The sequence below is a fragment of the Manduca sexta genome, chromosome 5 (genome assembly GCF_014839805.1).
Source record: "Manduca sexta isolate Smith_Timp_Sample1 chromosome 5, JHU_Msex_v1.0, whole genome shotgun sequence".
In the NCBI taxonomy this organism is placed as follows: Eukaryota; Metazoa; Arthropoda; class Insecta; order Lepidoptera; family Sphingidae; genus Manduca; species Manduca sexta.
Window position 1 is genome coordinate 6,149,722 of NC_051119.1, and position 12,066 is coordinate 6,161,787.

At 36.6% G+C, this 12,066-nt stretch overlaps 1 protein-coding gene across 8 annotated transcripts; it reads right to left on the minus strand.

The window, feature by feature from the left end:
* Positions 1 to 971: 971 nt before the first annotated feature.
* On the minus strand, positions 972 to 8,875 carry LOC115450282 (endochitinase-like). 8 transcript variants are annotated; one of them, XM_037445083.1, is made up of 9 exons: positions 8,769 to 8,875; positions 8,002 to 8,184; positions 6,780 to 6,880; positions 5,771 to 6,036; positions 5,263 to 5,423; positions 4,822 to 4,976; positions 2,496 to 2,992; positions 1,405 to 2,363; positions 972 to 1,192 (listed from the first exon to the last, which is right to left on the minus strand). In XM_037445083.1, exons 1-9 carry the CDS (start codon positions 8,845 to 8,847, stop codon positions 993 to 995), a joined length of 2,601 nt encoding a protein of 866 aa, XP_037300980.1. In that variant the 5' UTR covers positions 8,848 to 8,875; the 3' UTR covers positions 972 to 992. The 8 variants fall into 8 exon arrangements, with proteins under 8 accessions (XP_037300980.1, XP_037300984.1, XP_037301002.1 ...); XM_037445087.1 differs by having other exon boundaries at positions 1,405 to 2,174; positions 2,307 to 2,992; XM_037445105.1 differs by having other exon boundaries at positions 1,405 to 1,907; positions 2,280 to 2,992.
* Positions 8,876 to 12,066: the final 3,191 nt, after the last annotated feature.

The following is a 12,066-nucleotide window of genomic DNA, read 5'->3' on the forward strand; positions in this document are numbered from 1 at the left end:
GGGGACTCTATCCAACTTGCCATTTTACAGTCATTAACGCTAATAGCAAACAGAAAAAAAATATGGGAATGATATATCTTATCAGTAAGTCTTTTTTTTCTATGGGTGCGGCAAAACTGCAACTGATGGTAAGTGATGATTGCCCCTCGACAGTTGACATAATTATGCCGGACTGTTCGAACGGGATATACATAGGCTGATCCCGGAACGCGACACACTTGAGTGGGCCAGTATGGTGGGTTTTAACACCATGTGTACAGTGGCTATCCGGGCGAATATACAATATATCCTACCTACCATCAGTAAATAGCCTATCGCTAGAATAGATCATGCTCATAAATATAATGTTAGCGTTAATGATTGTGGAAAGGCATCTTAGCTACGGACTCGTTGTACGAATATTCAAGGCCGCTTTCAGACTTAGAATAATTTTAAGTAAGTTTATATAGCTCGCAATTCAACTTCAAAATATATAACTTTCCGATGCTCAGTAAAATACATAATTTCCACAACACCCAAGTCAGATACAAAACCCACATCGCCTGTCTTACTAAGGCAAGGAGGGTAGGTAGGTGATTAAGGTTAATATATTTTATATTTATTATTATTATTTAGTATCAATGATGTGTAGCAAGTATGCAAACTAGAATAAAACCCAATATACATGTATCTTACAATATAATATTGATTGTAATATGTTTTGTTGCCCAAATAAAAAAAATAAATTCGTATATATAACAGAGAAAATTATTACACATAGTAATTAGGTTCGTTACATAGTTTGCGGTCTTCGCAATTATGAAAAGATACTTACCTTAGCTATGCGAGCTGAGCTCAACTGACTAGCTTAGCTTTTTGTCTGTTGCGTTATAGTGAACTTTATTGATTTAAAAATTTGATAAAAAGACACCCCCCTCGCTGGTGCCCTAATATATTTTCAGCAGATTCTAACAAATAAAAAAATGGCGCAGTTATATTGCAGTTCTATTTATTTATGTGCTAACATTGCATTCCGTCAAATTTGGGTAGTTGCAGACGAGCAAATTCTTGTCCCAGTACAAGCTACCTGGGCAGTGGAATTTGATTGGTTTGAGGGCTCCCCAGCCATCTTTTACACACACATAGAAGGATGCGCAGTCTGTCGGGTCGGATTCGTAGCCCTCTTTGCTGCAGATTGAAGTGGAGGTTGAAGCTGGAACAGATAGTTACTTTAGCGTTTAGGTCGAAAATAAAACTATTTAAACAGCGTTGTGCCAATATTCTTTGACAGTATTAGTTTTATTTAAGAACCAATAATTCTTATTAGCCTTTATCAGCAAGAAGTAATAATATGTATTTAGAAGTATTATTGAAAGCGTGACTTGTATTTGATGAATAGTATAATAGTATGAATTGAAATATTACCTGATGAATTATTAATCGCAGTCGTTGGTTCCAATGTGCTACTAGAAGTCGTCTCATTAATTGGTTCCCAAGTAGTACTAGATGCTATACTAGGAGTTGGCTCATAAGTTGGTTCTAATGTAGTTCTATCTGTTGTATTACTAGTTGTCTCTTTAGTTGGTCTCCATGTAGAATTAGGTGCTATACTAGTAGTTGGTTCCAATGTAGTAGTAGTTTCTATAGTAGATGTTGGTTCAGCAGTTGGTTCCAATGTAGTTCCAGCTGTTGTATTACTAGATGTCTCATTAGTTGGTCTCCATGTAGAATTAGGTGCTATACTAGTAGTTGGTTGCAATGTAGTAGTAGGTTCTATAGTAGAAGTTGGTTCAGAAGTTGGTTCCAATATAGTTCCAGCTGTTGAATTACTAGATGTCTCATTAGTTGGTCTCCGTGTAGAATTCGGTGCTATACTAGTAGTTGGTTCCAATGTAGTAGTAGGTTCTATAGTAGAAGTTGGTTCCAATGTAGTTCCAGCTGTTGTATTACTAGATGTCTCATTAGTTGGTCTCCATGTAGAATTAGGTGCTATACTAGTCGTTGGTTCCAATGCAGTAGTAGGTTCTATAGTCGAGGTTGGTTCCAATGTAGTTTCAGCTGTTGTCTTACTAGATGTCTCATTAGTTGGTCTCCATGTAGAATTCGGTGCTATACTAGTAGTTGGTTCCAATGTAGTAGTAGGTTCTATAGTAGAAGTTGATTCCAATGTAGTTCCAGCTGTTGTCTTACTAGATGTCTCATTAGTTGGTCTCCATGTAGAATTAGGTGCTATACTAGTAGTTGGTTCCAATGTAGTAGTAGTTTCTGTAGTAGAAGTTGGTTCAGAAGTTGTTTCCAATGTAGTTCCAGCTGTTGTATTACTAGATGTCTCATTAGTTGGTCTCCATGTAGAATTCGGTGCTATACTAGTAGTTGGTTCCAATGTAGTAGTAGATTCTATAGTAGAGGTTGGTTCAGTAGTTGGTTTCAATGCAGTTCCAGCTGTTGTCTTACTAGATGTCTCATTAGTTGGTCTCCATGTAGAATTCGGTGCTATACTAGTAGTTGGTTCCAATGTAGTAGTAGGTTCTATAGTAGAAGTTGGTTCCAATGTAGTTCCAGCCGTTGTATTACTAGATGTCTCATTAATTGGTCTCCATGTAATAGTAGGTGTTATACTAGAAGTTGGCTCATAAGTTGGTTTTAATGTTATTCTAGCTGTTGTACTTGAAGTGGTCACGTTAGCTACATGAGTTATATTGTTTGACGTTACAGGGCTGGTTGGTTTGGCCGTTGTTCCAGTTCCATTAATCTCTTTGTACTTATCCAAGACTTGATTGATAGCACGCAGCATAGGAAAGTCTCCATACCCACAAACGTTGTTGAAATCATCTGTGTCTATACTCCAAACCATAATGCCAGCAACGTTTTTTGTCATAGCATATTCAACTTTTCTCCTAATGGAAGTAGGGTTGTCAAAAGATACCCAATTTTTATTGCGAAATGCGTACGGTACTTTGGCTAGACTGTCATATCTTGTGTGCCAGAATTCGGTCTGTAGTTTTCTGCAGAACTGAAAGCATTAAGTTGTTAAGAACCTCTTATTCTTTACTGGTGGTAGGTCTCTCATATGTGAGAGTCAGCATGGGTAAGTACCACCGCAAAATTCTATTTCTACCGATAAGTAGCATTGTGTATCACTGTTGTGTTCCCGTTTAAAGGAACTTGTAGGCAGTATAACTACTTGAAATAACAAGACTCCCGACATAAGGGAATATTAAGAAGATCCCGAGATATCTCATGTCTCGGAATAGCGAGCGTAGTGAAATACCAAACAATCTTTGTAATTCAAAGTGTTGGAGGGTGTTTCTACTGGTTATGGGTGGTCGTATCGCTTACTATCAGGCGATCGGCAAGCTCGTCTTATCATTCAAAGCAATAAATATAAAAAAATCAAACCTGTTATTCCTACAATTCGTTTAAATTCTTTTGCACTTGTTTAGAAATACTTTTTTCTGATCTAGGAAAATACCTAACAATAATGTATGTGACCGAATAAACTTTTCAAAGAACTGGACAGGTGGATTACTCCAAAGCAATTATTTTGCATAATAATTTTTGTTCAACAACTGGATATAAGACGACATATTTGCGTTGCACTGACTAATATTAGCGGTATAGTTTAAAAAATAAACAATTCTCTATTATTTTAACTTGGAATATTACCATAACACAGTAAATTCAGATATTAATTTAATTTAAATACAACTAGAAGTCGCGATGCTACGGAAGTTTCCAAGTTTGGTGTCGACTTAAACAACTAGCATTGCACGACTTTACAATAACGGATAATGGGAAATGGAACTGTATCTCGTGTGTTTTAAGTTTGAAACTTCGTTCAGTTGTTTGTTTTTAAAGAATGCCTACTAGCAACTGAAGATGCGGGTGAAGTTGGATGTTGGGTAAGCGTTTTTTTAAATATGAATGAGATATATTGCCGGTGGTGGGATATATTATATATCCACCCAAATAGCGACCACCATACTCAAGGTATTAAAATCCGCCATAATGGCTTACGTAAGTGTCTCGCGTTTCGCGATCAGCCTGTGTATATTTGGTGCCAATAGGCTGTCATAATAGGGTAGTTGATGACTTTTTTTTAAATACATTTATCAAAAATGTATTTCATTCAATATGTATCGGAAAAAGAATTTCAAAAATCCACGCAATAATAAATAAGTTATAAAGTTTTGAAATATGATGGAAAGTTTAGCTGTGAAATGTGACGTCGCCCAGTGCTACCGGCCATAACAAGACAGGGCAATATCTCCACCACACCCTTAATTTTTCTCACAACAATATTTCAAATATGAATAACTGCTTTATTTTTCAACCAATTTTGATAGTGATTTCACAGAAGAATTTCTTTTTTAAATTATTTTCTTATATATATATAATAACTAAAATTTAGGCAGTCATCATTATAGGATAGTTACTGCCGAGGGGTAATCATCTATTGTCAGCGAAAGTTTGTATATTCTTTTAGGTTTCTAAGTCTGTTACAAGTAAATGCAGTAACATCTGAATAGATTTGGATGAAATTTAGCACACGGTTAAACTATATCCTAAATTAACACATAGTTTTTAGCTAGGTAATTGCTCCTAGGGCAAATAATGGAACTTTATATTCTAACTATGAAATAGATGGCGCTGACCTCGTCCTAGGGTTTGTCGTTGCGTTAAAAGTTTTTCGCGTAGCAACCAGTACATAGTATATAAGACTTAATTTTCAAAGCCCAATTTATTAATAAAGCAATAGAAGTGTTGCTACTGTTTATGGAGGGCCGTGATGCTTACTATCACCGATTCTAGGATATTGCAGCAGAATGCATTTATACTTACTTCATTGAATCCAATAACTCCGCTTGTAGCAGTGTAAGGTCCACCAATGCCGGGTCCACTGCTCGGAGCCCGGACCGAGGTTCGGAGGGAATTTGTCAGCGTGAACGTTCTGCCGTAGAATGGAACACCTAACACTATTTTCTTAGCTGGACAACCTTTGAAAGAAATAAAATTATTGACATTTTCTTCGCGGGAATGGTTTACTTACCACTGAAGCCCAATGACAGAGCCAACTGACCGGTTTTGTTTTGTTCTACATTGATGTAGACCAAAGCAAAACAAATCCAGAGAGGTGGAAAGACCGGGCGACCAGAGAGTTTTGTCCCTTTCATCCTTTCCCATAATAAAATTGTGCCTATCTTACCAGTCGACTGACATGCAGTGGTTTTAATCTAAGTTATCGAAAGAAGTGTCTTGATATATTTGATACAATTTCTGTACCTTGTTCAAGCCAATACTCCAGTGCCACGTCAACGGTATACAAGCTCTTTCTGTCAGCACCTTCCTCTCCTATACCTCTATGCAAGGGAGCGTTATGTCCAGTTACAGCATCCCATGATCCATGCATATCGTACGCCATTATATTTACGTAGTCCAAGTACCTGAATCATACAAACTATTTGGTAAAATTACTTTCCTTTCCAGTTTCGTTTTGGGTTAATGGTTTTCTATGCTTACAGGAATCTTAATAGATATCGGCAGTAAACTAGTTTTCGGATTTTATCGCGGTATTTTCGTTATTATTTTACTTTGGACTTATCGAAGACTTTGTAACTATCATGGTGACGAGCGGACTGAGGTGTTGATCGTTCAAAGCCTATTTTACAATATCTATCTATATTTCAAATTTATACAAACTTTATAAATACTAGTTCTTGGTACTCCATTCCTAGATGCCAACTCAGTATCTCTTTGTGCTATTAATATAGATGAAAATAACCTAACTTACTTTGAGATAGTTGGTATATCGTAAGAATGAGACGCTGAAGTCTTCACAGCAGAAACAGCAGCACTCAACAGATATCCGTACTTATCAAACTCCTGCCTCATTTCTTTAAGCAGACTATTGAAGTTAGTTACGTCAGCGGGACCGTAAACAGTGTCCCTTCGATTTGGATACTCCCAATCTAAATCTAGACCATCGAATCCATATTTCGACAGCATCTGTATTGCGCTCTTGATGAAGATCTGGCGGTATGATATTCTTGAGACCATCTGGAAATAAATTGTTAATGGTTTTTTAAATTTGGTTTTCTTAGCGATTTGTTCACAAACACGCAATAGAAGTACCGTGAGATTATTACACATCAAAAGATTAATACAACAACAGGACATCACGCATTTAACCGTGCGGGCAAAAATTCCAGACTCCGGGCTGATACTGAGCAGAAAAACCCAAATATCACTTTGCCCGACCCGGGATTCCAACCCAGGACGTCAGAGCGCTGTCGTACCGCGAATGCAGTACAACTACGCTACCGAAGCAGTCGTGAAGATTTAGACGTGAAAAAAAAATGCTTTACTCCCTTTAAGCACATCGTGCGCACAGAGAAGTGTGAGATTTGACATAATTAAAGTTCTTATAGAGAACGAGTGCAGATAATTGTTCATGAATAATACGGTTACTAATATATTAACATTCGACAGTCCAATTTCTATCACTAGACAAAGACTAATTGTGATTAATAAGTTCTCTGAGTGCCATTTTGTTCAACAACACGTATTTAATTATGTAAATCCATACGGAAGAGAACATGTTCCATGTTTGTTTTCATGTTTCTACATTCATACTGAAATTATAAAGGCGAAAGTGACTTTGACTGTTACTCGTTCACTGTTAAACCCTTAAACCGGTTGTGGTAAAATTTGAATTGATCTTGAACCATAGGACGTAAGCTATTTTTCATCTCGGAGAAATACATTTGTTCAGGGAAAACTTTACTATATTTGGTACTTACAAGAGAAAAAATCCTGGAACCTTCATTCCACCCACCGACAGCCAATATAGTTTTTAGTTTTGGATTTTTCCGTTTTAAATTTGTGAATTTCTTAAAATTATCTGCAAGAAGTAAATATCATTAAGACATTTATCTATTAGTACCTAAAACCTTTGATCTCCTTTTTAACGAAATGTGGGAACGAAGGAGCGTGATATTTGGCATAGAATTTTTATCGAGTACAGATAAATAAAATTTATGTATAATATGTGTTACAAATATATTCAAATCTATGGTCGAATATCGACCACTGGACGACAACTACTTAGATTAAATATACAAATAGTTAATTATAAAAAAAAGCGGCGATAGCCTTGTTGGTTGTGGAACGGACTGCCGAGACGAATGTCCGCTGGTTCAAATCCCAAGGGCACCTCTGACATTTCTAGACAAATGATGTGTGTATTTTTTGTGAATTATCGCTTGCTTTAACGGTGAAGGAAAACATCGTGAGGAAACCTGCACAACTGAGAAGTTCTCTATAGGAATTTCGAAGATCTGTGAAGTCTACCAATCCACACTGGGCCAGCGTGGTGGCCTAAGGCCTAATCCCTGTCAGTAGTAGAGGAGGCCCGTGCCCAACAGTGGGACAGTATATAATACAGGTTTGATATTATTTTATTATTATTATTATTATTATTAGATATTTGGAATATATATAGATTATGTCCTGGGAGAAATACAAACTCATGGTCAAATTTAGAGGAACGCTAAACAAAAAGTGCAGCAGTAGACTTACAAAGGCTAAAGAAGAATAAAACAAAAGATAGATATATTTGGCTCAATTGCACATTTTTTTAAGTTTTATTAGGGATCGCGTGATGTAAATCGTTAATTTTAACATTTTTGCAACATAATCCAAATTTATTACACTGTATATTGAAAGAAAGAAAGAAAAGAAATTTATTTTGCGACATACAAGTTACACAAACATAACAAACAAACAAGCAAAACAGACAAAAAAACTTAAAAACTATGTTTGTCACAAAAATGACACCAACTCAGCAATATGCTGACAGTGAAGCCAGCGCTCATCTTCAATTGGGTCGTTTGTTGGAAATGACGTGACGGAAGACAAAAAATAAAAACAATATGTAATAATTGATAACATTTTATCTAAAACACTTAAAGTCTTAAGCGAGCAGATCTTCCAGATAAATGTATTATTAAAATAGTTATTTACCTCTTCCCCAATTTTCCGCTAAATCCAAATGGGAGTCCAACGAGGCGACCGTCATCTGCGAGTTGATGCCAGCGAAGGCGTATACAACGTGGGTACAAAGATTCGTGTTTATATGACTTACGTCGAATTTGCCCAACCCTAGCCGATATGTCGCCCAGGTTCCGTAGTAACAGACCACGATTTCTGCCAAAATAAACATAAATAATTTATCTATATATATAAAAATGAATGCCTATTTCCCTTGGTCACGCCATCACGCGTGAACGGCTGGACCGATTTCACTATTTATTTTTTGTTGTGTTTGTTATTATTAGGAGAAAGTTCTTATGAAAGAAAAAATTAAAAAAATTGCGCGGATAATTAGAAAATTTAAGGACACTTAACGAAAATATAAATTTTATATCAATTCAATTGTCAATTGTTTGAAATAACTGTCAGCGATTGACAGAATGCGCGCTGCAAATTCATAGTTAAGACGGGACAACGTCTGTCGGATTAGCTAGTATACATATAATTTATAGACAGTTAATGATATAAATGTTAAACTTAATATATAAATCTGTAACTAATAGCCGGAGCTAGAAATTGGTAGTAGCAATATTTGCTAAAGTTACTTAACTGATGGTTGATAGAGTTGCTGAAGACGCCGAAGCAACTATGATCATATATGATCATATTCGTGTAAGTATTTCTTGGCAAAAAATTAACAGCGTTTGCGCGGTGCCTAACGTAATAGTAAAAAATATGAATTTATTTATAACACTTACTCTCACTGGCGACATGGCCAATTACCATAAAAAGGACACAAACGAACACAATTTTCGCTCCCTGCATTTTCAAATGCATAAATACAGTATACCCGTTAGTATAGTATTTATAAATACATCTTTATCTATAAGTACACTTGTTTTGGAATTGCTGATAGCAATGTTGAATACGTAGTGATTTATTTGATTTGTCATAGTCTTAGAAACGTTTTTTGTTATTATCGACACGTGACTTTTAGGTAAGGATATATATGTACAACTAATTTTCATATTTCAATAGTTAACCTTCGCTCTCTCATACTCATTGCAGACGGATATTTGTCTGTGCTCTGAGTGAATTCACAAAGATAGCGGCCATGATAACTTCATATAAAATGTGAAGATTGTAAGAAAGTTACTGTTTATTTGTATTGTTAACTACTGCATTAAATTACCCTGTAATAGTAGAAACACCTTACAGCGGTGTCAAGCGCAACGAAATACCACGTAGCGGTTTGTAATTCGAAGATCGTGTAGATTTATCACTAAATATATCGCTTATTATAAGGCGAATGGCATGCCCGTAGTCATTCATTTGTACAAAAATATAAAAAAATTGTACACGAAAATTTCACTTCCATCATAACTACATGCATACATTAACTCCATCAAAAAATCTCGACGGCAAGATTCCAGCAAAAAAATCCAGACAATCTCGTTGAAAAGCAAAATTTATTCCCCGTTAGCATAATAAAGAACAACGCGCCCGACATGTATTTCATTCAGGCTGCACAGAAAAAAAACTAACTACATTTTTAAATTCTCATTATTTCGCCAACTTCGTGCCGATTAAACTTTCATCCGATATGAAAACTTCATTGTTTACAGACATTTTGAGCCGTGAAATTGATTACGAAAATCCGTAACCGGTCGAATTCTTGCGAATTGCTAGTGGAAATTGAATTTTTAAAACCATACGCGGGCTTTTATGTCGGCGAACGAGTCTAGTTTTATTTGTGAAAACATTGCAGTAATAATTTAGCTTGGACGACGGGCGGCCGCTCAAATAAAAGTCGAAAAAAATGTCTCTACAGACCACATGCGCTTTTTCGGCCTATGTGCGGCGCGGTACGTTTATTTGTTGCTAGGAACGTTGTGGTAACGCCTAAATGGATTCCGTGTGGGTTTCAAAATTCTTTGTTCCGATATTGACTTTGAAGAACCGTACCCATTTTTAATTTTCGCATTTAACTTTTTAATTTCGTTCGGAACTTTTCCATTTACCATTTAAGAGCTTGGCGTTCTTGTTTAGGCACAAAGTGCTTTGTCTGTGATGCTATTTTTAGGAATCATACTGTATATTGTTTTTGGACTAAATTCGTTTTTATCGGCTTTGGCTCGTATTTCAATACAATATTCAATAGTAAACAAGATACCGAGTTATGGAAAAAGAATCGATAGGTAAACGACAAAATGTCACATAGGTATGAGTGATAAAGACTATGTGAAGCCAAAATTCACAGATTATCTTTCTAAAGCCGTGTGTTATCTTCCGCCGAGTATTGTACCTTTCTAACTGATGATATTCACTGTCGCGTACTGTACATGTTTAAAATCAGAACTCGAAATACAGGGTAAAGCCGTTGTTAAACATAAGCTCATGACGTTAATGTAGAATCTGTAAGTGGTTAGTAATTCGATTTATTAGCGTAATTAACTGAACATTACGCATCGAGTAGCAAAATAACAAGTACTTATTAAAATTAATCGTAATGCACTGATATGAGTAGTTTGATGACGTGGTTAAGCGTTTGTTCGTAAATATCCTATATTTATAAAATTAATAGGAAAATTCTGATTATTTGTAAAGATGTTTAGATGTGCTGAACGGATTTTGATGAAATTTGGCATAAATATAAACCAAATTTTGTATTGTTTGTGGTTGGATATATTTTATATCCGCTCTGATACACAAGCTGTTAAAACTCGTCGTAATAGCCCACGTTAGTGTGTCGCGTTCCGGGATCAGCCTGTGTATATCCGGTTCCAACAAGCCGGCATAATTATGTCGACTGTCGAGGGGTATTCATCTCTCGTTAGTCAACACTTTATTGGACCCCACTCCATTTGTCATCAGGTGTAGTGCGATTGCATAGGGAGGCAGCATAAAAAAATATCCATTCAGTGATTATTATTATTATTATTTTATTGTATTTTTATTTTAATTATAAAATGTAGGGAACGTTGCGCACGTCTGTATTGGATGCGCAGTGCTCTGTCTCGCTATGTCCAGTGGCATTCTGTGTCGGAGTAAGCGAGATGGAGCATCTTATAGCTAATGTGGATGTGTGCGGCGTTAGCTTTTATGTGATAGTATAACAAGGTATAGGTAGTTCATAAGAGTACTTGTCTTCATGTGTACTTGTCTTTACATATTTTTATTTCTCTTTATTGTTATATTTTATTGTTCTTTTCTTCATTTTGAACTTGTACTTTTTTATGTGTGTTGTGTGCAATACATGCTGGTCAAGTTTCTTTATTTTCAAGGTATTTTTATATACATTTAAACAAAAAAGACATGCATATAAAAATATAAAAAAAATTATGACCCTCGGATGGCGAAGCTCAAGACCCAGGCCACCGGCGGTTAGGGATTCAAAGTGAGGAATCTCCTCACAATGCGCGCCGTGTCCAGCAATACTGCCTTCTGCATCTGGCCTCCGACCTAACGGCCAATTGAAAGCTTCTGAAGATGTTGGTTGAGGCTCTTTGTATATCAGCCCATGCGCAGAAACGACAATCGGGACAATAATTGTAGAGTCCACATCCCACATGTCGGTAACCTCATGTGCCAAGTCTAAATATTTAGACATTTTATCTTTTTCAGCCTTAACAAGGTTATCGTTATGCGGAATGGTGAAATCAACAAGCAATACATGCTTATTATTATGATAACAATCTATGGCTGTTTATTTAATTTGGAGGATCGAACTACGATTTTTTTCTTCAGGTATTTCCCAACATTTATCGATGATTGCGTCCTATTAAAGCACGTAATTGAACTGGAGTGGAGACCGCTATTGGGTAGACTTAGTGTGGGACGCCCTACTGTCATTTCCTGAGGTGATTCCCCCACCATTAACGCAGTCTAGCAAAGGCGACAGTCTCGCGCGGCGCCGCATCCTCGAGGAGCTGTCCACCACTGAGAACCCGCTGTGGCTTGGGACCAAGCTGCGTCCCTACGAGAAGCAGGAGCTCAAAGATTTGGCGGGTAGTGGATGGATGCGCGCTGCTCAAGACCGGTATGGGTGGCGATTAC